The following is a 26,985-nucleotide window of genomic DNA, read 5'->3' on the forward strand; positions in this document are numbered from 1 at the left end:
AGATATTCAAACTCTATTATGGAAAATGAAAGAAATGTAAATCCATGCTGTACATCATGTTTGCAAAAAAAAGAGATTTATATTAATTGCACAGCAAGTCTTTTCACACTTCACAAAATAAACATGTGTTTGAGTTTTACTTTAAACTACTAAACAGTTTAAACAATAAAAATGTTGACTTGGTATTCTGCAAAATACACAGACATTGCCATAACTTTACATTGTGACATACTTCTTTCCAGCCTTTCTCTCAGCACTACAGTGAATGTGTGTGCCTTGCCTTTGTTCACTCCTGACAGAAGCGCTCACTTAAGGGAATAGTTGTTGCCCCCCTCACGCCACAAGAGGGATCTTGTGGCGTAGGGTGGCAACAACTCTTTGTGTAATATGAGTGCAGGCAACTGGAGCACAGTGATTATTTGCAAACTAAACTACAACATAAAACAATACATGTTTTGTTTTAACTGTAATAAAATGAAGTAAATTAAATAAAACAAGCAGGATATAGAGGAGTTTAGATATAGAAAGTAAAGGGAAAACAAAGTGCATTTAGTGCGTGACGATTATGGCATATTAGCACTGCCGTTAGCCAGCTACATGTGTGCTGTACTTCAGTATAGACAAAATCCAACTTTTTCGCAGAGCTAGACAGCCCACCGAAGATACTGTACTCCTGCTGCTCCCTTTTCTGGGTAGCCCTCTGGTGTCTCTGCCCGCAGATGACAGTTTTTCTTTTTTCCTTCCTTGGTTCTGCAGACGAGTCCACCTCCCCCACCAGCAAGGTGTCATATGGCAGCAGTAGGTTTCTATGGATGACTTGAATCCACCCTTTCCGTTTTCTGGCTTTATCTCATACACTGGGCTGTCTTGATGTTTCCTCTCCAATTTCTGAACACTGGCTTTTTACAAAACTCAATTTCCCTGGCCCTCCCTTCTCGTTTAAATTTTGGACCAGCACTCTGCATCCAGGGTACATATCTGCACTGTAGGCCTTCCTGTCATAGAGAATTTTCCCTTGTTTGCTCTCCTTACAGGCTGTCTCTGAGGCCAGCTTGTGAGCATTATTCAATTGAGCTTTCCATTTCTCAGCATAGTCTCTGTAGGATGAGCTTTGGTGTTTTACTGTGAGGCCAAACATCAGGTCAATAGGGAGCCTGAGGTTTCACCCGAAGAAGAGAAAGTAGGGTGCATAGCCATTGTAAGCATGTACTACCTTTGGCAGAGAGGCCTTCCAATCTCCCCTAGCTGTCTCTGGGAGTTTTCTGAGCATGGCCAGCAGTGTCCTTCTAAGTCTTTCCACCTAGCTATTTCCCTCTGGGTGATATGGCGTGGTCCTGGGCCCCTTAACTCCACTGTATTCCTCAAACTTAGCAAAAATTTTTCTAACTCCTTTCCCATGGTGGAGTCTTGTGGGAAAATCGGATCTAAATATAAAATCATCTTCTCTGCAGGTATTTTGGCAGTTTTATCTCTCCAGTGGTGAGCAGTTTGTATGAAATGGTCCATCACAACAAAGATATATTCATACCCTCCTTTACATGTAAGAAATCAATGGCCACAAGCTTGAATGTGGTGGTGATGATGGTGAGGGGAGCTCAGGTTGGCTGGTTGGGACACTTGTTCTTTAAACAGCTGCACACCTGTGTTATGTAATGCTCAACATCCCTCTGTGTGTGAGGCCAATGAAAGCGTTACCGGATGAGTGTCAAAATTCTCTCTACTCCCAGATGACACATTTCTTCTTGCCTTTCCTTATAAACAAGCTAATGGAACTTCTTAAGCAGTAGTAGCTGTGACTGGCTGGCGGTCTTCCTTTAACAGTAAACCTGATACCCCAAGACTGGTGCCTGAGGGAGATTGTAAACTAGGTGACAGAGTACCTGTTGGTGTTAAGCTGATCACAGAGGTGGGTGAAATGATGGCAACTGACCTCCTTTTTTTTCTTTGGTTGTGCTTTCTTTTAACAGTCTTTTTTGTGAGAGGAGATCACAGAAAGGCTTTGCTATGCGGGAGAAGTTTGGGATGTAGTTGTGATAGTATGAGATGAATCCCAGCAGCTTCCTCGCTTCTCCAATAGTGGTGGGGTTCCTTTGCTTCAAAGCCTATACAAGGGCGATGTGTGCAGAGTCCATGGTATGACCCTCTTGGTAACAAGTCTCCCCAGGAATCTCACCTGATTTTTGAAGAGCTCACATTTTCTTGGTGTCAGTTTAACCCTGTGGCTTTTGTAATGCTGCAGGACCCTCCTCAAATCATTCAAGTGGTCCTTGAATGTCTGAGAGTGAACCAGATTGTCATCCAAGTAAGGCAAGCATATTTCATACTTTAACCTGACCAAGCATACCTCTCATGTAGTGAGAGGGCTACTTGATTCCTCCAGGAAAACCTGGTTGTAGGCTTGGTTGAGAACAGAAAACCAGGAGCTTCCCTTCAGAGTGTTGAGCACGTCTTGTATACTGGAGTCAGTGATTTAGTTCCTGGTAGTCACAGCACAGGCAGAGGCTCTCGTCCTTTTTTCTGCACACAAAGAATTGGACTGTAGTAGGAGGATTTGGACTTATTCCTCTGTGTAATCCTCTGTTCTTCAAGGTACTCTTTTCCCACTTAATGAAGTGGCTTCGCGACTGATATATATGTTTGCCTTACAGGTGTGAGTTAATTGAGGCAGATCTTGAGCTGTAGTGATGGTATGGTTTCCCCATCATGTTCATCCTGAGCGAAGAAATTACTCTCTTCCCTAATTAGCTGTCTGACTATCTGCTGCTGCGCTGGAGGGAGATGTGAAGGAGGGAGAAGTGAAGGACCGGAGGTTCCCAAACACATTCACTGCCACAGCTCATTCCATTTCCTTTTTCCGACATCCGATTTCCAGTCACTAGTGTGGATGCTTGTTCAGTGGTTGGAATTATTGTTTCTGTCTGATCATTTCCACTGGTTTTGTGTCGGCTGGGTATATAGTTTTGACCATCTAAGTCTGCCCAACTACAGATCTGAATATAAACTTCTGTGGGGACTCATTTCTGTCCTTGGTGATATTTATCAGCCGATGGTAGAGGTCAGTGGAACTATCCTCTTTGTAATGATCCTCTAAGATAGAACGAAGTTCTGAGAGGATGGGGTCTGTTTTGCTCTCTAACATATGAAGGCTTAGGCCTGGGCTGATGGCTCTTACAATGGCTTCTATAATTTCTGCCTCACTGTGATTTCTTTTTAGTCCCATTTCAATTTGATGGACCAGTTCTGACCCCTTTATCCAATCTGGTCATTAAATTTTAAATTTCCTGCTCATGGTCATTTCAATTGACTGAGTTGCTGATTCAGCAGCTGGATTAGGGCACAAACCCTGACAGGGTCCCTGGTAATTTATTTTGCTTGACAGCCTCACCATTTCTTCCTTGAGAGTATGTGTATGTATAGAAAGCACTGTATATATAGAAGTACCAAGTAAAAAGCTGTATGAATCTGTGTTTGAATGGGAGAATGTGGCATGTGGTGTAAAGCGCTTTGAGTGGACAATAACATTTTGTCACAGTCTGTAATGTTAACGGACCAGTATTCTCTATCCAAAGTGCTTGTCAGATGGTTGGGTATCTAGTTAATTAATCCATTAGTAAATATAAATTTAATATAGCTGTTTGTTGCAACCCTAATGTCGAAAAGTTCCTCTCAACTGAAAAAAAGAAAAGCTGGCGCTAAAGCCAAAAAGGCTGGAACTGGTTATTAAAATAGTAATTTACCAATTTTCTATTGATTGACTAATTGATTAATCAACTAATAATTTCAGGTGACGTACGGGAGTAATTAGAAAATTGTTTAGAAGGTAATTCTTTGTATTTAATACAGTAGTCCCATTGATTTTTAACTTTGGTGTGTGATTTCCAGGAAGGAGTTATATAAGGAATGTGTTTTTATAAATTAACATTTATTGGCTGGCTGTGGTGAAACTGCTGTATCCATCGTCCCCCATATGTTGTCCCTGGTACAGGGCTGTGGTGTGTCGCCACATCTTCATTTGTCATCTCTACTGTTGAGAGCCCAATATGTATGCACAACTGAAGGTCTGCAGACAACCATCTTCTCTGTTTTACAATGCAGACTGAACTAAGTCAAAGACTCTGTGGTCTCTGATTTTAAATATGGTGTCTTTTTACTTGACTGTGTTGCTGCTGTGGGATGAATGTTTTCACTTGTGGAGGTCAGCAGGTTATGTTGAGCTGTAATATCCTCTTCTTCTCTCCCAGAATCCATTACATGCCCACTGCTGTTTGTTGAAGAACAGAAAGAAGCCATTGAACCGTTGAATCATTTCATTTAAAGAATAAGTTAACACAGTGGTCCTTTAATCCTTTATTCTATAAATGTCTAAACTAATGACAAATGTCCAACAGCCGTTTCCAGAACAGAAATAGAAAAAAAAGTCCAAACACAGAATGGACACAGAATGGGGGGGCATTGTTGTTTCAGCATAAGCTGGTAGTTGGAAGTAGTCTCAGAGCTGAATCGACATCTGTGTAAAAGGGAGAGCTGGAATGGTGGGACAGATGTAGATGCTGTTGTTACACGTCACGCCGCTGATTGCGGAACGCCAGCATGCAATCTAAAATCACACCGGGGCAGCATTATGCTGGCTTAGTTTGGATCAGTATAACAAGCAAAGGCAGCATATTGCAGGGTCTTCTTAATTTCAGTATAGAGGGATCTCTGTTTAAAAGACGTTTATAGGGATTCACTTTACAGTGATATGACATCCTTAGGGTTGGCCGTATCTTACCATTTCATGTGCCTGTGTTTTTTCCTTTGTTCCAGGAAATTAATGGGTGGAGTTGGGACCTTGTTAAAGATGCAACACACCTGAGGAGGCTGGCATTAGGAGGCTAAAAATCAGACATGCAAGATCGCGATGAGTTAAGGCCTTAACCCAGTTTATAGCTATATTTGGAATACTAAAGATCATTCAGAGTGACAAAAGGTCAAATTTTCATCACATTTGTTCTCACAAGTTCTTTAAATTAAATAAATATCAAGCATAACCTAGCATCTTTTTATCAGGCACAAAGCTAAAGTGGTTTAGAACGATTTCACCAAACTCTCATGTCTTTGTTGCGACCATATTGCACAGAAATGGACAGGGACTGGGAGGAATGTTTACCATGGTTGCTTTTAGCTGCCAGGAAGGTGTGTCATGAGAGTACTGGGTTGTGTCCTAATGACCTCCTCTTTGGTCACAAAGTACATGGACCTTTGGCAGCGTTTTGAGAAGAACGAATTGCAGATAAATCCCCTCCGAACTTGATAGATTATGTAAATGGTTTCTAACACAAGCTTTATATGGTTGGTCATTTGGCCAAACAAAAACTGGCAAAGTCTCAGGCTAGGATAAAGTTTGTATGACCAGCACCCTGAGACAAGTCAGTTTAGTGTTGGTGACCAAGTACTAGCTTTATTGCCAATTGTAGGGTCACCATTCCAAGCAAAATTTGTTCGGCCATATACTGTAGTGGGGCAGCCATCTGAACAAACCTATCTAATTGCTATGCCAGACCGCAGAGAAGAAAACAAACAACTTTGCCAAATAAACTTGTTGAAACCATATTATGTTTGTGCAATATCTCAGGTTAAGTCTGTGTGTCTGGTTTTGACTGCTTGTACAGTGGTGCAGTCAGCATTTAGTGGGGATAAGGATGTGGCAGTGCCTGATGATTCTTTACTGTGTGGTCACTTAAAGAACTCTCAAATGCTTCATGGTAAATGGTAAATGCACTTTTCTAGTCTCAACGACTGCTGGGATTTCATGCCATGTGCTCGGAACAATAGAAAGCCTACATGAAGCCTGACTCAGGGTTTCTGTAAATTACTGCGACCAGTAGTTGAAACAGCCCCAAATCCCAGGTACCTCATCTATGTGTGAAGTTTGACTTAAATTCAAACTCTGGCCTTTCACTGGATAAGACTCACCGGAATCCCAGGGGGTTGTCTGTGAAGCTGCTGCGTCATCACCCAGGTAATAACAGCTGACCTGCTCTGCTCCTCCTTGCTTATTCCCGTGCACTGTTCCCTGTGATTTTGTTTGCTGAAAGGGAGTATCTTGCTCAAACATTTCAATTTAACATAGACCGAGACCACAAGTCTTTTACTTGCAGGTTAAGTAAACAGACAGTTTGTATTCAGCGAATATATTTCTGGATCCGAAGGAGCCAGCTGTGCAGCATTAGCTGATTTCTCATGCTGCCTGCAGAAGGACAATTTGTTGTTTAGGACATAACAGGTTACTTGTTATTTTCCCAACCGAGTCAACTCTGCTGTTTTCCCACTGCTACCAAGGAAACCAGCTTGCTGTGACCACCCGAGCAGCGAGACAAACAGCCCCTAAAGTGCTCAGCCAAAGACAGTGCTAAACCACATCGGACAGCTCTACCCACACTCAATTGCTTTCTGAAGCAACTTAAAGTAAGAAGCTTGTGTCTGGGCAGAGACGTTAGTTATTAGGAGTGTGTATTGTGAGCTTTATTATTTGTAACCTGTATTACTATTGTTGTGATGAATGGACCGCTGTGTCCTGTGATTCGTTTAAAATACTGTGGAGTATTTACTGTTGTTTGCGGCTTGTTTTGATTGTGCTTGGTACGTTAGAGTTGGTTTGTGTTCTCCCACATTGTGGGCTGGTTTTGGTAGTCTTACCACCATGAGTAAAGCCAATGAACTGCAATTTTACTGGTTAAAAGACCAGTGTCAGGCCTGATGAATGCTAGTATGCGTGCCATGCTACTGTGTGGTAAATAGGACAGTTTGTTGTGTCTCTCCACAGCAGGTAGGATCTTTGCTTTGCTTTGCTTTGCATGCATCTCTCTCTCTTTCCATTTACTAACCTAGACACACATACATGAACATGCATTCACAAACACCCGTGGTGCATAGATAGGTGGTAGCATAACCCTGTTTGCCCCCATGCCTTCTTCTAGCCAGAGACACGTGTTAGATCACATCTCCCCCTTTGTCTCTGTCTCTCCTTCCCACCATCTTTCCCCCTCTCTCTCGACACACACACACACACACACACTTTCACACACACGCATTACATGAACTACACATCTGCTGGTTTGCCTCTCGCTAATGATTTTATGAATATCAATAATTATCCTTGACAGTTATTAATAATCTGCTTATAACCAAACCTGCTCCAACTAGTGCAAAATACAACCATTCGAAGCCCTTTACACTTCATGCCACATTCACCCATTCACACACACGTACACATAATGGTGGCACAGCCATTAGGGACAATGTGGAGTTTAGTATCTTGCCCAAGGACACTTCGACATATGGACTGGAGGAGCCAGGAATCGAGACTAATGTTAGCTGACCGACAGCTAACAGACAACTCTATAAACAACAAAAACTAAACTGCCATAGTAGCTCACTAAACAGCTAAGAAATACAGTACATGGCTGGCTTGCAACAAGGCGAAAGACTTGAAAAATCAAATTTACCAGGCTCTGTTGAACTTTGTAACAGTGTATCATCCACCATCGCCTCTAGCATTGTGGTTGCCAAGTTGAGGGCCCTGGTCACTTGGAGTGCCAGTTTGTCGCTGAGGACTGAGTTTAGAAGGTTGCAGATTCACCCAAGGTCCTTCTTTTGGTCCCTGTAGTCCTTCTGCAGTTTTTTTAGTTTATTAATCTGCTTGACATTCCTGTCGAACCCCACTGCAGCCATTTCACACTGTATCTATTCAAACACCAGTTTTGTTCTCAAAGCTGCCTCTACTTTGTTTTGAGTTTCATTCAATGACCCCAAGCAAAGGAGACGGTTTGTCTCACCCACAGACCACTAATGCTTCGATTTCACATCCATAGCTCTGTTTTTTTGACTACACGCTACACTAGATCTGTTTTTTTTTTAAAAATAGTGGTCACAAAGCTTTGGTTGGTCTTTGTTGTTCATGATAACCCTGCCCCCAGCTCCTGAAGTTAGTGGTTCCTGGTTCTAGACCAGCAAAGCGTTGGTGCTGCCCTGGCTCAAGGCCAGTTTTCCTGGCCTAAAGCCGTTTTTTTGGCTGTTGAAATGCAAAGAACTGGTTCGTGATTAGCCACTCGCTCCGAACCGGACCTGGAACTGCCTTTGTGGAAAAGGGGAAACAGACAGTTCTGATAGGAGACGCTGGGCGAAAGGCTTCACAAATGGGTCTTTGCTTAGGGCATCTGCCACAACAATTAGGTTGCCTTCAACATACTTGACCTCAGGAGTATAGAGCGAGCTTGGAGATCCAGTTTTGCTTGCAAGTTTAAAGTTTTAGCTTGGTCAGGATGTATGTGATAGGACTGTTATAAGTCCAAACAGTAAACTTCTGGCCTTTAAGCCAGTAACTTAACTTAACACACAATGCCCAATTCACAGCTTAAAAATTCAAGTCTGTGTGCACGATATTTGGCTGGCTGTGACTGAGAGACTTGCTCGCAAACAGCACAAGTCCCATCAGCTTGCCTCGCCTGTGGAGACACTCAGCAGCAGAATCAATACATTTGTTTGGGCGGATCCAGTAATCCATGACATCCTCACCAGGTCATGGCACAGTGCTGTGTTATGCTATGTTAATTAACTTGAGTTGCGCTTCACTATGACAAAAAACCAGTAAAGCAGCTCAGATCCACTCACCTCAGGGCAGCAGCGCACTTTATTGTGTTGCAGATTTACTTTTAAATGTCATCATGAGAGTCATGGGACCTTGTATACACAGGTGTCTGCCTTCATAAACTATGTCCAATCACTACAACTTGCTACAGGTGGACTCCAACCAAGTTCTAGACACAGCTCAAGGATGATTAAAGCAAATAGGATGCACCTGACCACGGTTTTGAGTGCCAAAGCAAAGGGTTTTAATACTTTTGTAAATAAGAGATTTCAGTTATTTATTTTGAATAAATGTGCGAAAAGTTCTAAAAACATATTTTGACTTTGTCATTATTGATTGTTGACTGATGGGCAAAAATGGCAATTTTATCCATTTAAAATTAAATATATGAACCGGTTACAAAAGCACAAGCATTAAGGGAAACACGTTACAAATAGAAAAACACTACAAATATCAATTGCATTTTATTCATTTGAAAAAGGCTGTTTATTAGATCTTTGATTAAAGATTATGTAGATTGTGTACAGTGTTGAGGTGCCAGAGCAGAGCTGAGCTGTGGAGTTTAATCTCCTGAGGACGGGAGGACTTTTGGAACAGCAGCGTTCTTACTGACATCAGCAGATTGGCTCTGGTGAACAGACTTTTTCAAAGAAAAAAAACGAATTGACATTGAGTGTAGCAAAAAATACACCTTTTAACAAATCTGTAATTGTATTAAAAAATAAAGCAATGACCGCACTTCCCTCTGTTCACTTCCGTTTATGTACATTTATGTTTATTGAAGTGTGGTGGTATACTATATCTATACATATAAATACCCCAAAGCCCTCAGAGGCTGCACTGTTATTATACTATCCATTAAAACATGTTTTTATTATGTACTGAGCTTTACCTTCAGACAAACTGGAAGCAACAAATATTCTCTAATATTTGTTCTCTTTAACAAAAATACTCTTGTGAATTGTGAATTAGTGCATTTTCTCATGCTAAGCACGAAGACACGACAAGATTTGCCAACTTTGCAACCACAGCCAAGCATAAGAATTTTTTTTTCACAATATTTGATTTTTTCTGGTGTTTTTTGTTTTTCAAATACAATTTGATAATTCACGAAAACACAGTTGGATATAAATTTATCTACTGTGTGTCCCTCCGTCACTTCTGACATCTGTCTTCTAAACTGTTCTGCTTTCTGTCAGTTCTGTCAGACATTTAAATGAGCTTCATGTTGCTGTATGAAAATAGCTTCATGATGACAACATGGAAACAGACTCGGACTATGCACTTTGTTACAATCTTTTAGATTTCTGCTGTCTTCGAACTCCTGTGAAACATAGAGCTCCTCTTACTGTAAATAGAATTAATGACTAGCCCCACTAGTTCTTAGATATCATACTTCTGTGTTCTCATCTTCTTTTAGATTTCACTCTTTTACTCTGCAGTGACCCAGTTTCTCAGTGTTTATCAAAGTCAGAGTGTCTGTATTACATTATCACTGCTACTTGAAGTCAGTTTGTTCTGTGGAAATAACTGTAAACAGCGACATCGTGAGCGTGAGCGTGCACACTTACACACACTTACACACACACAGACACACACACACACACCGAGCATTGTGTTTGGTGTGAGGGTGTTTTGATGACAATTTGCTGTTACAGCACTAGGCAGGCTTGTCTGACGCTTCGAGGGCCACCCGCAGACAAAGAGAGAGAGACGCACACGCGCGCACACACACACACACACACACACACACACACACACACACACACACACACACACACACACACACACACACACACACACACACACACACACACTTCTCTCTTTGTGACGACACTCAATGACATAATGCATTCCCTAGCTCCTTACCCTAAACTTAACCATCACTACTAAATACCTAACTCCAACCCTTAACCTATCCCTTACCGAAACCTAATTCTAACCTGAACCCTAAAACCAAGTCTTAACTCTCAAACAGCCCTCAAATGTATTAGTAAAATGCTAACAAACAATTAAAATGTTTGTTAACACCAATATATCTGATATTGAAGTACAGTATCCACTTTTAGTGCGTTATTAAACCTTTTTTGTGGTTATATTTAGGTACTGGCAGCACTTGGTTAACGTTAGGGAAAGATCATGATCAGTTCTGGTACCAGAACACTAACAACATATGTCTCCCAACAATATCACTTTGTCTCTCATTACACAATGACATAAAACAAGTAACAACAGGTAGCATCACAATATGGATCACTATTGTCTCTGAAGTGGCCTTCATTTATTTATTTATTTTATTTATTTTTGCCTAGGCCAACATTCCAAGACTGGTACCTCTTTACTTCTTGGTTTTTGCCACCTGGCTGATTATGTTACAAAAATAAATCAGAAATGCAGTGAAATGCATGTTTCAGTGGGTTTTATTAATCCATTAATTCATTAAAGTTTTCACATGTACGTCTGCACAATCTGCCAAAACTCATGACAGGACTTTCTGCACCAACAAATTCACTGTCAGTATTTTATAATTTAGGGCCCATGTAGAAAGTGTCGATATATGTTGACACTGCCATGCCCATGTCAGTTTTGGAGTATACCAGGGTCTTAGCCTAAAGCAATCCTGGCTTGCATCCAAATGTGTAAATTAATTCAGCATTAGATATGTTTTATAATGAATATGTATATGTTGTGTGCAGTGGTATGTATAGTGCCCTGTAATGTTTTCTTTATCATCCCACATTATTGATCTGTAGTATTTTGTGCGATACTGTGGATCTGCTGTGGCATAATGCTTTATACAGGATTTAGAAAGCCGCGTGTCATCCTTGACATGAACATTACTACTACTACTGCTACTACCTCATGTCATTCGAACTACATGAAGGAGAACTGTATGATGAATAACATGACTGTGTCAGAGACACAGCCAGAGAGTTGTGAACTTTCATCAACTTCATTAACTAATTTCCTGCAGAAAAGTGTTTTTAGGATAATTCTGTACTTGATGCTTTGTTTGAAGAACTCCTCTCAAGTGAAGGCCAATAAATGAGTAGACTTAGACTTACAGTGCTTGCTCATGCTTTTGTATAGATTTTTAGACTAAATTAATGTCCTATTGCTCACATATCAAACTCATCACTGCACAACTTGCTTGACTCTTATAATGTGCTGTATTTATCTAATAACTGAACTTTATGCAATATGTTGGTGTAAGCAGAGTGTTCATAATGCAAATCTTCACATCAGAGAGAAGGACTTACTTATGCCATCAAATTAATCATGTGTTTATGATCTAAGGCAATGAAATGTACATTAAACAAGATCATGTTTAGCTGAGGAAGTCTCTACTGTCTTTTATAATGTCACTTCTTTAAGGAGCATACATAAATACTGTACATTAAAGAGTGCATCACTGTGTCCATAGCAGAGGAGAGGATGTGGGCATATTTCAGAATTTACTCCATCTTACTGTACACTGTACTGTACACTTTTGATGTATGAATTATTGAGACCTACCTGAGAGCAGACCCTGATCACACTGATCCTAACTGGCCCACACTGATCGTCTGATCAGTGTGAGACTCCCAGTTGACTTTTCTAACTCTGGAAACATCAACAACTTAGTTGTTTGTATGCTGTTATCATTTTGCAGCATGAACCATGTTAACATCAACAAATCCTTACCACATCAATTTTGAGACATCAGTGTAATCACTATAAACAGACCAGCCCATCACACCACCTCTACACTGCAATTTGCTACTTGCACAGCGTGGCAGGAAACCTGCAGGACTACTGTAGCACAAAGGAAGCTTGTGGCATGATAATGAGAACCCTATTACAGATACCTTGCAAGAAATTTGGAACCCGCTGATCAACATGTTAATCTATAGGCCCTCCTGCCAGCAGGGTAAAAACTGAACATTTTTAACAACAATATATATTTTGCTGCCATAGCCTAAATTCAGGTTATAGAATTGTGGGAATATTCTTTGTGAAATGCATAAAGTGTTTTCTAAACTGACACCTGACAAATTAGGATTAGGTACAGAAGGAGTTCCAACAGCATTTGGATATCGGTGACTGTTCAGAGTGCTGGAGAGTGCCAATAATGCAACCCAGTGATCTCCACTGAATGGTCAGTATTGTCAGAGACAATCAGCATTAACAGCATTAAAAACAAGAGTGTGTATTTATCGATGTTTTCAGGCCATGTGTTGTTGTTATTGATGTCTGTGTTGTTAATAAATTGGGGCCTTGTTGTATGAGGGTTGCAAAAGTGTGAAGAGAACCAACCAGAAAATTGGAGGAAATGGATGCAGTCGTGTGTGAGTGTGTTTGTGTGTGTGCGTGTCTTCTATGGTTTTGTTGACAAATTTGGGTTGAAACTATCATTATGAGAACATTTTGGCATTGTGAGGACATTCTGGTCATTCCTCAAAACTTCAAAGGGCTGTTTGAAGGTTAGAACTTGGTTTTAGGGTTAAGGTTAGAATTAAGTTCAGGTTTGGTTTGGAGTAAGGGTTAGGGTTAAGCATGTGTGTGTTTGCCTGTATATTTGTTTGCTGGTTGCTCATGTACTACAATGATTCATCCAGTGATTTCCCTCATGCTAGTCACCAGCTTACATCAACTTGAGTAATTTTTCAAAATTTTCAAACTTTGTTTTTCGTACATGTATGTTTCCATGACATCTACTACAGTACACATAAGCCTGGCCAAGTCCTGTCAATCATGCTATTAGAAAAGCTCTTAAGAACTGTACCACAGCTTTTGCACATCTCAGCCAATTGAGTACAAGCTATGTGTATACACTCACAGATCACTTTATCAGGGACACCAGTGCGCCTGCTTATTAATGCAATTATCCAATCAGCCAATCATGTGGCAGTAGTGTAATGCATAAAATCATGCAGATACAGATCAGGAGCTTCAGTTAATGTTCACCTAAAACATCAGAACACGGAAAAAATGTCATCTGAGTGACTCTGACTGTGGCATGATTGTTGGTGCTAGACAGGCTGGTTTGAGTATTTCTGAAACCGCTGATCTCCTGGAATTTTTACACACAACAGTCTCGAGAGTGTACTCAGAATGATGCCAAAAACAAAAAAACATCCACCCAGCTCTGCATGTTTGTGTCCTTCTGATGAATCTAAGTCCAATATTCACTCTCTATTAGCTCAGTTTTTGATCTCTACCAACTTCGTAGGGAAATATCTGGCTCTTTAGCTCTTAAATTTCACCAGCTAGTCTCTAACTGTGTCTGTCTGCTTTTTGCTGCTGACCAGAGTTTATCAAAGCTTTATCTTTTTGGCCTGGTGACCCTCTGTGATCTAACTCTTTTACAATCCTGTGGATGGGGGCCGATGGATTTCCTCCAACATGCTTGTTGTGGTCACCTTCCTTTTTGTTCTTCTAATGTTTTATGGTGGGTGACAAACTATGAAGTGACTCACTACTACCACCCACTGCTATGGTGTGTCTTTGGTGAGTGTGCATTTTCCTCAGAAACTAAATTTACACCTGATTGCCTGGAACACAGACATGAAAGTATTTTAAGCTGGCACATCTGAAGAAAAATAGGCTGTAGTAGCCAAAATGGGAGTTAGGGTGGGTGTGGTTCAGTATTTTTGTTTGTTTGATATTTAACTTCTGTTCTGTATGAGAAATAATGCACTTTTTTATGTTTAAAAGTTATAAAAGGATTAATATAAAATATGAAACATTTCAAAACTTTTGTGACACACAAATAGCCCAGTGCTTTGCCTGATATTAGATAATATTGCTTGACACATTGGTGCCCACCTGCCAGGCTCTATGTTTCACTGGGCCCAGCTGCTTATTATCCATCAGTCCAACTGTTCATCGATCCCAGTAGTTTCTTGATATGATAATTACTTTCCACAGGTAACCGGTTTGTTGAGTGTTACAGCCCTTATACAGGGTTATTTGGGTTTCTTCTTATGCTAAAGACTTATTGCCTGCAATGCACATCCAAACTGAAGACCAGTCCTGAATCACAAAGATTTTCAAATGGGTAGCAAATCATTGGTGTACACGTTTCATGAATCCGAATCATGATTAGACTTGGTTGTAGATACTTGAGGACATTTCACCTTTCATCCAAGAGGCTATTTCAGTTCAACTGAACTGAACTGAAGAGGCCTCTGATTCAACCCCTCTTGGAAATGTTGACTGTGATTCCTTAGAGAGTGAATATATTTAGGGGAAAGTCCTCACAAGTATGGTATAACAAATGAATGTGTGTGTGTGTGTGTGTGTGTGTGTGTGTGTGTGTGTGTGTGTGTGTGTGTGTGTGTGTGTGTGTGTGTGTGTGGTTGAGTGTGTGTGTGTGGTTGAGTGAGAGGGAGATTGAGAGAGTCAGAGGAAAAGCAGCAGGATAGTGTACAGAGTGACAGACAGAGAGAAGAGGGAGGACAGGCAGATTGCTCTGTTGGGCAGCTCTCAAGCCTTTCTCTCCCTTTATGCCTTTGGATTCCGCTCCCACCTAGCCATGTCATCTGGCCTACGCAGGAAGTGGAGGAGTGCAGTGCTAGCGCTCAGGACTCTGCGCGGGACAGGCGCAGGCGGAGGTGCAAGAGGCTCCGTGAGTCTTCTGTTATTTTTAATTTCTCCTCCCTCCTGGAGCTAGACTAATCCGCTGGTGCACAGGCTTATCCAGATTGGAGGTAGGACACCAAGGCAGGAAGGTTAAGCAGTTGCACTTGTCGGAAGCCTACTTTGGTTGTCATGCTGTATAAAGTACCCAAACTGAGCAGACCATGCTGAAGCAGGATTTCAGTAGTCACAGTTGTGGGTTTGACAGGGCAGGGGGACTGTGGCCGCTCCACTCACAGGAGCTCTGGAGTCTGGAGTGGCTGCAAACCAGCTGCTGTGCCAGCTACCCTAGTTGGCATTGGTTCAAGCAGGCCGAGACGGGCAAGACTGGGGACTCAGATGGCTGCAGGGAAGGGGGGAGGCAGTGGTGACGGGGGGGGGGGGCAGGATCCAGCTCAGGGTGTTGGACACTTAACAACTGAAAGGCAGCCTGGTGGTCCTCTACATACCTGCTGGGAACTCCTGTCTGCCCAGATTGGTTGGACATGTGTGATGGATGGTTAGATAGCAGAGTGTGCTGATGTGCTGTGTTGTATCCCCAGGGCGTGTGCTGCTTTTAAAGTCTGATTAAATTGAATTGAATGTCTTCCTTTGAATTTATTACACGTAAAATACAGAAAGATCTATAATATGATGGATTTATAGATTTTAATAAGGCTTTTTCTGGGATGCAATTCATTATAGTGCAAACTGGGAACAATAGGATTTTTAAAAAATCTTCTCTTTGTCTTCACTTTGGAGAAGGATCCCGTCATGTAATTGTGATTCTTCGCACAATGTTATGCTAATTTACTAATAATATTGCTTAGTGGTTCCGATATTTTGACTAAAGTCACACTAAACGATACATTTTAGTAGATGTCTATGTTGTAGTTGACATATTAAAGGATTACCTTATACACAATAGTATCTTTTATGCATATTTGTGATGCTTACAGCTATTAATGCTTTGTGCAGAATTTATGGCCAAAGAACTGCAGCAACTGGGGTAAGTTTAGACTGGCTCATCATGTATCATGTCCTTCAGCTTATTTATAAGTCAATGTTACAGACATCAGTACACAGCTTTATAACTTTTTTGCATTGTTCTTTTAATGTATTGTCTTTTGTTTTCATCTAATCGCTTTGACTTCATCAAACTACTATATAATTCTGTAACTTTCCTCTAAAATGAATCTAATTAGTTCAAACACAGAGGGATGTGCACATCAGTTAGTGGCATTTAACTGTGTGGTTTGAAAGCAAAGATGGAGAGCTCTGTGTTAGTGTGTGTTTGTGTCTGAAGAAAGGGAAAAAATACATTAATTTGTAAATGTCTGTGGCATACATACATAAGTGTTTGATATGCAGTGGCATGAAAAGTTTGGGCACCCCTGGGCAAAATTTCTGTTACTGTGAATAGTTAAATGAGTAGAAGATGAACTGTCTTCCATAAGGCATACAGTTAATGATGAAATGTTCAGTCCAACATTTTAAGCAAGATTGATATTACTTTTTGTTTTGCACAATTTTAAAGTGAAAAAATGTAAAGGAGAACCATACAAAAGTTTGGGCACCCCAAGATATTTGAGCTCTCAGATAAGTTTTACCAAGATCTAACACCTTGTTCACAATCAGAGTCATAGTAACTCCCCAAACCCCAACAATCAGCAACCAGCAGCTTCCTATCACACAAATTAAAATAAGTGATACCCAGGAAGAAGGAAGAGGCAATAAGAAGATAGCAAAGCGTTTTCAGGTAGCTGTTTTCTCAGATTGTAATGTAATTAAGAAATGGCAGTTAACAGGAATGGTGGAGGTCAAGTTGAGATCTGGAACACCAAGAAAACTTTCAGAGAGAACTGCTTGTAGGATTGCTGGGAAGGCAAATCAAAATCCCTGTTTGACTGCATAAGACCTTCACAAAGATTTAGCAGACTCTGGAGTGGTGTTGCGCTGTTCTACTGTGCAGCGACACATGCACAAATATGACCTTAGTAGAAGAGTCATCAGAAGAAAACCTCTCCTGCATCCTCACCAAAAACTTCAGGATCAAAAGTTTGAAAAGGAACATCTAAACAAGCCTGATGCATTTTGGAGACAAGTACTGTGGACTGAAGTTAAAATATAACTTTTTGGCTACAATGAGCAAAGATACAGTATGTTTGGAGAAAAAAGGGTGCAGAATTTCATGAAAAGAACACCTCTCGAATTGTTAAGCAAGGGGATGGATCGAACATGCTTTTGGGCTTGTGTTGTAGCCAGTGGCACTGAGAACATTCATTGATTGAGGGAAGAATGGGTTCAATTAAATACCATCAAATTCTGGAAGCAAACATTACACAAAGACTAAAAAAGGATGGCTTCTACAACAGTATAATGATCCTTAACACATAATGATCCTAAAATCCACAGCCGACCACCTCAATAGTCCACTGTGGTAAAGACTACCTCAATAGGCGCAAGCTGAAGTTTGCCATGACCCTCATAGTCCCTGACCTAAACATAATTAAAAATCTGTGAATAGACCTCAAAACAGCAGTGTGTGCAAGACGGCCCAAGAATATCAGAGAACTAGAAGCCTTTTTCTGTGGCAGAATGGGCGAAAATCTCCCAAACCAGACCTGGGAGACTCTTACCTGGCTACAAAAAGCATTTACAAGCTGTAATACTTACCAAATGGGGTGTTACTAAGTACTGACCATGCAGGGTGCCCAAACATTTGTTTTTGGGCCCTTTTCCTTTTTTGTTATTTTGAAACTGTAAAAGATGGAAATGAAAAAAGTCATCTTGCCTAAAATATTAAAGAAGTATGTCATGTTTAAATTTATGCCTTTGGATCACAATCATCCCAAAACCTTAACCACATGTTTATTTGCCTTGCATAACCAGCACCAGCCCAATCAGTGCTAAAATAGGGTCTGGCTTCACTCATTATCATTCTGCTATAGGGGAAAAAAATGCTCTGGCTTGTTTTTGTATTTATTTGAAGCAATCACAGTTGTCTTTGGCGGCGCTAGGCCCAGATTGCAACAATAGTGCCTCTACAAAATTGTGTGGGGGGGAACTTGTTTTATTGGAAAATTTGCACTGGGGCAGTTGATCACTGTCATTAAAATGGTTAATTCCCCACAACGAAAACACCACAAAAAAACAGTAAAAGTCAACTGACTTTGTTATGTCGATCGTGTGATTGCATGATCCAAATCTTCGTCAAAACTTGACATTTTTACTTAGTAGGTTGCTAGCTTGAAAGTTGATGTTTCCTATAGTGAAGGGGATTTTGAAAACGTAACAGGCTGAAAGCAGAAGGGGAAGAGAATGCCATGTGGCCAATGGCATGCTTATACCCGCAGCCTACATCCTGTGAGTCAGACTAATAACAGACAAACTAAAAACCATCTTGCAATGGGATCACACCATGCCTCTCAACATCTTGGCATTCTGACCCATGAGTTCTCAGTACTCATTACTACATTATTTCATGAGTATTCAGTAGTTTTTACAACATTTTTACATGAGTACTCAGTACTAATGGGTCGGACCACACCCATCTTAGATATCGGCCTTCATTTTGATCTCAACTACCCACCTGTAGAGTTTCATGACTGTATCTTGCATGGTTGTGACACTATTGCAGTGACAAAATCTGCCTACAGACACAGACAGACAGACATATAAATATCTGCCAAAGTACTCAAAACTGCCTCTGTGGTAGTTCCCGCTAAAGTAGGTGACTCCCAGGACTACAGTTTGCCATGGTAAGAAACACACAACAGTACAGATTTTATCTGCTGTTGAGCTTGCGTCGGATCAGAAAAATCTTCTATGTGTCGTTCAAGAGGGCATGCACAAATAACGTATTTTGACGTTTAATTTAGAAGACTTGTTTTCCTTTGACAGCCATGTTCAAGTGGCAAACAGAGCTCTTGATAGGAGGCCCAGACTGAGTTGTCAAGATAAAATGCAATAAAAGTTAAAAACGATACAGAATTTTCTGAAGTAAATTGTTGTAAGCTTGCTGTGGCTTACAGTATTTAGGTGTTTAGGTGTCTAGTGTGCCAAAAGACCTGTGTGAGTTTTGTTAAAGCAGAAAGTTGTGATGAGAGAATGGACAGTTCAGAGAGTAACTACTAAAGGAGTATGACTCGCAGCTTTTGGATGTTTTGAACTGTGAATTGTGGCAGGATTTGCTGAACATAATGATGTTTTATATGTATATACAGTGTTTTAATTAAGAGAGTAACTTGAGTGTCAGAGAATGCACTCAAAAACTGAAACAAGAAACTAAAATGGTAAAGTATAGTATTAAAATGTGTTAGGCTGGCCACCCTGGGGTGATGATGAATGTGATAGATGGAGGAAGCAGCAGTTGGATAGAGCAGGGGTACAACCACAGCCCGGGGCAGGGGTTTGAATGTCAGTTAGAGCAGCTCTTCAGTAATTAGACGAAATGAGACAGCCGATGTGTGAATCATGGTAAGAGTTCTGAGATGTAAGAAGAGATATTGCTTCCATTTCGGCATTGTTCTAATTGATTGTTATTTTTATCTGGTCAAGCGCTGCTTTCCTTCCTTGTCCAGACAGAACACCACTGTAGCACCACTTGTTAAGGGCATGGTGTGTATGTGGTATTTTCAAGTATGTTGACAGTGGAGACATTTTGTTAAGTTAAAGCCAGGTTTACTCTCATGCCTTAAAGTGTTTCTGAGACTAGAAGAAATGCAAATGAATATCTGTCTGAGTTGTACAGAAAGTGCAGAATGATTTTCATAGTCTTTAAATCCAAGGAACTATGTCTAAGAAAAAGTTGAACTCTAGCACAATGCCATTCTTAAAACTCGGTTGAGGTTCTTGACTAAAATGTTGAATCTCTAATAATCTCTAAACTAAGCTAACAATGTGCAGGAATTCAACTTTTTCTGATGTGTGATTTCATTTTCCCACACACTTCTCTTACTTAATAGCAGGCTGGGAAGTGGTTTTTCACTGCCCTCTATAGTTGAAAGTTTTAATACTCCTTCACCTCCAAACACAGCCATCATTGCTGAAAGCTGGGGCTGGGTGTGGTCAGAAGTGTGCTTTTTTGCACTTGTAACTACATCTAACAGTGATGTTGGCTGTTAACAGTCATGTCAGTGTTATCAGCTGATGTTAGGTTACTCTTCAATGACAGAAACTACCATACTTACTGTATATTTCAAAATTGGTTTTCTGACAACATCGAAAAGTGCAGTATTTGCACACCACATGTAGGTGCAAGGCTTTTGGAAACAAGTGTACAGTAGTGTCTGCACAATGATTCCAAACCAAACATTTATTTAAATTCACAGTGTTTTGATTTTAGTTTGATCTTCTTCAGAACAAAACTATTAAAATGGTTACAATGCTCACATATGTACAAAGAGGCTGGCAGTGTAGAATACAATACAACAACAAGGACGTGGTCCCTCACCAGCTCTCCACACACACACACACAGGGAACAGAACTTTGTGTCTTTGCAGTGGTGGACAAGAATCTTTCCCTGCCTCCACCAGCATTTGATTCAAACTAGTTCATGTGCTTCTCTGGAGGTTATGACAAAGCATTCAGAGAAACACAGGGAATTAATAAGTGAAAATAGAGGTGGCAGAGTGAAGGGAAACAAATTTAAAAAAAAAAAACAACTATTCGTTACAACCTCTTTTTCTCCTCTCCTCCCTTGATTTTCCCTTCTGTCCTCTTCTGTCTCTCATTCAAACTCTTGTTAGAAGCAACTGAGGTTGAGAAGGGCTGCCTGCCTCAATCAGTGTCATCAGGACTCAGCACACACATCATTTATTTGGTGTGTGTGTGTGTGTGTGTGTGTGTGTGTGTGTGTGTGTGTGTGTGTGTGTGTGTGTGTGTGTGTGTGTGTGTGTGTGTGTGTGTGTGTGTGTGTGTGTGTGTTACGGAGGGAGGGAGGGAGGGAGGGAGGGAGGGAGGGAGGGAGAACAGAGGTGGAAATGGATGAGACAGATGTCTGCTGGAATACTTTTCCAATTAAAATTACACACCAGCCCAGCAGTGAAACAGATAGAACAGCATGCAGGCTGCTGTGCTGCTATTATTGTCATGATACTGACTGTTCTTTGACAGAGGTCAGTTCCCACACATGCCCTTTTCCTCTGTTGTGTGTGTGCGTGTGTGTGCGCGTGTGCAACCATGCATGTGTGTGTGTGTGTACGTGTTAATCTGGGTTAGCGTCCTTTCCACCGGTATCTTTCAGCCCCCAGTGATCTATATGTTCCTAAAAATAACCAGATAGGTCTTTTTGTGGTTAATCCAGCAAATTAAATACCTGACAAATTATATACATTGATACAGAAATCATATAATATATACTTCTGATCAGTGATTTACAACTTTTAACCACAAGTCCATCAGACCACAATCAGACCAAAATGGTCTGATATGAACAGTGTTATTAAAGCGATAGATACCAGTGTATAAGGTACGGCAGAATCTCTGGTGGTAAACTAATTTATTTATAAATTAATAAACATTTAAAAATTTTGTCACACTGTGTGAATCATCATAACAGTTTATGGAAAGAAGTCCAGTATGACTCTGAAAAAGCTTTGTAAAAATTTTATACATTATTGGATGATTCTTTACAACATCTTTAAATTTTTTAAGACTCATTATTTACTTTTTCATGGAGGCCTTATGCTGCTGAATGAACTCTGTAGCTGGTGTTGAAATTCAGTGTTTGCTAACCCTTTTGTGTCTGTGTTCCCTACAGAGCTCAGGGATAGAAGAGATGGTCTGGGAGCAGTACACAGTCACTCTGCAGCGGGTGAGTTCATTCACTAACTGTGCTGTTAAATCAAGAGACATCTATCTAGCTATTGATCAACCAGAAGTGTCTAGGGGCAACAAATGATCGATCCCCAACATTTGACAGTTTAATTGTGAAAAACTGATAATAAGAAATTCTGTTCTTGATCATATTGTATTAAAATCTTTATTCTTTTTTTTATGTAGATATAATTGTATCCGATTTATTCAATTTAGTTATCAGTGTGTCTGTCAGTCTACTGTGTATGAATCTTTACTTCTCAGTCCCTCGTGTACCTGTCTTATAACAGGGTATGGTGGAGGAGGGAGGCCATAGAGCAGGAAGGAGATAAACTTCCTGCTGGTTGAGTAGGAAGCATATATATATGAATTATAATTATTTGTTTAAAAAGCAGGAGAACACAAGAGTGACTGATATGCAGCATACACTCTATTGCACTTGCTGACGTTTCAGCAACACTGTGCCATCCTTAGTGCTTAAAAGTATATATAAATATGTATTTAACCATATTTAACCATAACAATTAATCTTAAAGCAAGTCTATGTAACTTTTGCTGAGCAACAGCAACAGCAGCCTCTGCTGCCACAAGTGGTTACAGGACAGCGGTGCAATCAATTTAATTCAGCTGATATGTGAATGCTGAAGTGTAGTGCAGTATCCTAACAAGAGACCAACACTATTCAAAGAGAAGGTTTAAAGATGCCGTGTGTGTACTGCACTAAGGGAAAGAAAAAGAGTCAGGCAGCTAGAGGCTTTGAGTGAAAAATGTATCTTCAGTCTTTTGCTGGCTTCTTGTTCGGACTATTGTCAGAACGGTAGTGTGTTTTCTGATTACAGATATTGGTCCTAACTAGATGCGAGTGATTGTGCCCAGAGAGTAACTTAAAATCATATACAGGATCACTTATTACCTGTTAGTACCTTAACAGTCTGATACTATGTACAGTAAATATGATCTGCCATTGGAGAAATTTGTCATTTAAGTTGGTGAAAGATAAAAATTGGCAATCTGCTTACCTGAATGTTATAATGTGCTGGTGTACACTGCCAGATGCACTTTTCCCTCATGATTAGCTGCTGTTGGGTTGATTCATCATCAGATTCATGACTCCAGCATGTGCAGAGCTAACAAGCAACCGTAATTCACCAAAGAGCTGATGAATGAATGAAGACAACTGGAATGTGTCTGGCAATATGTCCAGTTACTGTAAGTGTTAACACTATGACAAAAACAAACCTGGTTATATTAGATGGAGAGGAAGTGTGTGTAACTTAGTGTTTACTTTGTAGCAGTCTTCCTAACATTGGGATATGGAATCACACCACCCACACCAAAAAGCCACTTCACCACAGTAACCGATGCATAGTAGAAGCCAGTGATAGAGGTTATGTAACCAGTCGAATGATGCAATCTCCGAGTCTGTTTGGAAACTCAGCTCTTACTTTGCATCTTTCCATCCTGTTATTGTGGCACCAAGCGTTATTCTTTTCTTGCTCAACCTTTTGTAATTTTCTTTTTTGGCCTGGAGACCCTCTGTGATATTACTGTTTTCTTCTTACTTGTAATGTTCAACACTCCTGTGGGCAGGGGCAGTTGAATTTCCTCCAACATGCTTGTTGTGGTCACCTTCCTTTTTGTTCTTTTTATTTTTAATGGTGGCTGACAAACTATGAAGTGATTCACAACTGACACCCACTGCTATGGAGTGTCTCTCTGTTGTGTGTACTTTTTCCTCAGAACCTATATTTACACCTGGTTGCCTGGAAAACAGACATGATAGTATATTCAGCTGGCACATCTAGAGAGCGGTTGTGCCTGACCACTTTAGAAAAGTAGGCTGTCTTAGCCAAAATGGGAGTTAGGGTGGTTGTCGTAAAGTATTTGTTGCTTGGATCTTTAACTTTTGTATGAGGGAAAAAAAAGGCACTTTTTGTACATTTAAAATTTTCATATACTCACTTTAATCTCTGTATCCTTATATCAGTTGAAAAATACAGTTTGAGGATACTACATGTTGTTCACTCTAGAATTTTAGAAGTATAAATACAATTTGTACTTTGGTACGTACACTGTTTGATTTTCCTTGTGCTTGAGTTTATAGGGTGATACAAATTATAATTAGAATAATATCAAAAGCATTTTCTTTGCACTTTCTATCACCCCATTCAGACCTGCATAGTTACGCAGGTTAAACCCGCATCAGCTGACCCTCCTTCACGACCCTCCTCTTGACTAGGGTTGGACATGGTTTGGATGCTGTCCAGCTCTTGTGAACTGGCTTAGCTACCGGGAATGGAAATTAATCAAATGATACCAACATTTATGTGTCATTTAAACAACCCACTGACGGAGAGAGAGAGAGTGATAGAAATTGCATGCAAGGGCGAGCAAGGAAGAGCAAGTTTGCAGATGGACAGACAGTGGGGTGAAACTGAAACTAAACTTTTATCTGGTAAATGATTTGATTTAATACAGTGAAATTCTCAGGTTTATCAGAGAAGTTTTTTAAACAACAATGCAGACTGTAGTATCTGCTGACAGCGAGAAGCAGAGACAGCTGTCTATATGAATGGGTCCAATGTGGGTCGAATGCATGACTTGATGCTGCTGTCTGAAAGTGGTATCAATAATCCCTGGCAATATCAATATGGAACACAGCTGCATATCAGACTTTAAAGCCAGATAACAGCATCATAAAATCAGTTTATACACAGATGTCATTTTATGCTACTTTCACCTTGAACTCTCTTCTCTCTTCTGTCAGTCTAATTAATAGATAAAGTGTGTGTCTGCTCCATCAGATGGGCAAGTTTGGATCAACTGGGAGATTGAGGTCTAGAATCTACGTTGATTATACATCTCAGTCAAACAACTAATTACAATCCATATTTAATCAAATCTAAATGAAACATTCAAACTATAGTATGTCCTCCAATGATGGAATAAATTACCCCTATCTCTTCTAGGCCAGTTTTCTACAATGCAAATGAACATTCTTCAAAAAATAAACCTGCCCTGACCCTAGCTTACCCACCCTCGGGCTGCCTCTCCTCACTGAACTCTGTAGTCAACAGACTCCAATTGAAAAGAAAAAAAAGAGCACCGAAGCAAGCACCACCACTAACATTCACGTCAGCAACCTTTCTCTTAAAAATTATGTTTATATACAGTTAATGTGTAACAGCGAATGACATTTTGAAAGAAATTACATTTTTTTATAAACATGGTTATGAGACTGTGTCTGTGAAGTTGTAAAACGGTGACACTGAATTAATCTGCAAAATGTACACGGTCAATGTATTTCATTAGCTTTAATACCATAACTGCTTATGGCTACTAAACTAAAAGTTTTTATGGTTACTATAGGCAACTCCAAGCACTTGGTTTAGGTGAAGGAAGGATGGTGGTCTTGGCTAAATATTGAATAGAGGTCAATGCTGACTTGAAGCATGACATGGGACGCATTTACTCTTTCTATATTTCACCCAAACCATGATCATTTTTTAGTAACCTTAACCTAAGCTCATGTGAAACACAGTATGCAAACTCCAGTTTCTGGTTTCAAAGTTCGTCTTATACCAACCAATCACCCTGACCAGCTCCCTACGACTTCTGTGAAGTACAAGAAAGTAACACCGTTTAGTGGTTTATACAGGCCACTATAAGGAGATGGGGATGACATTAGTAGCAGTATATTTTTCAATACACATGAAACACAATCAAGCTGGATAGAAAAGACAATAACTAAGGTTATTTCATTTGTCAACAAAACTAATAGCATCAAAGTTTCAAAAACCAAACAATCAGCAACTCTGTAACTGCCTGGTGGAAAGTAAATCACACCTTCTAAAACTCCAGCTAATACTCTCAGCCCAGTTTGGCTCAGTGTTTTTCCTTGTAGCCATTCCGTCTGAAATTACTGTATTTACTATTTACGTTCTGTATTTAATGATTGGCTTCTTTTTGTGTAGGACCATAAGATGGGTTTTGGTATCGCTGTATCAGGTGGGCGTGACAACCCTAACTTGGAGAATGGTGAGACGTCAATCATCGTGTCAGATGTGCTGCAAGGAGGACCAGCAGAAGGATTACTCCTGTATGTTTCTGTCAAACAGTGACCATAATCCTTCTCAGTAGAAAATGCCTCAATGGACTAAGTTGCTGCTGTGTACTGGTTAAACTGTCAATCCAAAACCTCACCTCTACTATAAATTACTACAAGTCACCCTGTACTTCTACTGCTACTATTACACTGATGAAATCAGCATTTCTGTTTACATACACCTGAGCTAGCTAGCACAGTTCTGTGTCAGAGTTCCGCAAAATAACTTGCTAAAAAGGCTTCAATATAAATGTACTCCAAACAATTTTTTCCTGCATGACCTAAGTGTTATATAGTAAAACAGTTATACAGAGGTACCAAAGTACAATATTCAGTTCCTTATCCCCTAGATTATCTCCATTGACAAAACAGAAGTTAATCTGGGTCAAAAACTGTGTTTCAGCAGTCAGGTTTAGTGGAATTATGAATTGCCACAAAGCAAGACTATTATTTGTGAAACATTTTTACTGTGCACTTTTTCTTTTGTTCTCATCATTATCTTATTTGTATGTATCTTTTTTTTTCCAGTGAGAATGATCGTGTCATCCAGGTAAACTCAATCCCCATGGACAATGTGCCTCATTCCTTTGCGGTTCAGTCCCTCCGTAAATGTGGAAAAGTGGCCAAAATAGTGAGTATGATCCACACACAAGGAAAAAACAGAGTGTCCTTATGCAGAATAAAAGGCAATGTTTTTAATGCTTGGATTGTTGTACAGATAAAATCCCACTCTTATCCTGTTCAAAAGGAAGTGGTGGTGGGTATTTAGGTGCTAAATTCTTCTGTCAGGATTTTTTCATTTTTCATTTTGTTTTTGCACATTCTTAATAA

The 26,985-nt window shown here is 40.2% G+C and overlaps 1 protein-coding gene and 1 long non-coding RNA gene across 5 annotated transcripts in view; one reads left to right on the top strand and one right to left on the bottom strand.

Moving 5' to 3' along the window:
* Positions 1-26,985, top strand: part of LOC120805729 (tight junction protein ZO-2-like) — a 129,131-nt gene that overhangs the window by 32,255 nt on the left and 69,891 nt on the right. For all 4 annotated transcript variants that reach the window (XM_040156230.1, XM_040156231.1, XM_040156232.1 and 1 more), the window contains exons 2-4: positions 21,994-22,047; positions 26,024-26,148; positions 26,683-26,785. In XM_040156230.1, coding sequence (XP_040012164.1) covers positions 21,994-22,047; positions 26,024-26,148; positions 26,683-26,785 — 282 coding nt within the window. The remainder of the gene's footprint in view (positions 1-21,993; positions 22,048-26,023; positions 26,149-26,682; positions 26,786-26,985) is intronic.
* On the bottom strand, positions 3,862-8,722 carry LOC120805733. The gene is made up of 3 exons (XR_005709592.1): positions 8,653-8,722; positions 5,956-6,070; positions 3,862-4,261 (listed from the first exon to the last, which is right to left on the bottom strand). It is a non-coding gene; the product is annotated as an uncharacterized LOC120805733 (long non-coding RNA).

The sequence above is a fragment of the Xiphias gladius genome, chromosome 19 (assembly GCF_016859285.1).
Source record: "Xiphias gladius isolate SHS-SW01 ecotype Sanya breed wild chromosome 19, ASM1685928v1, whole genome shotgun sequence".
In the NCBI taxonomy this organism is placed as follows: Eukaryota; Metazoa; Chordata; class Actinopteri; order Istiophoriformes; family Xiphiidae; genus Xiphias; species Xiphias gladius.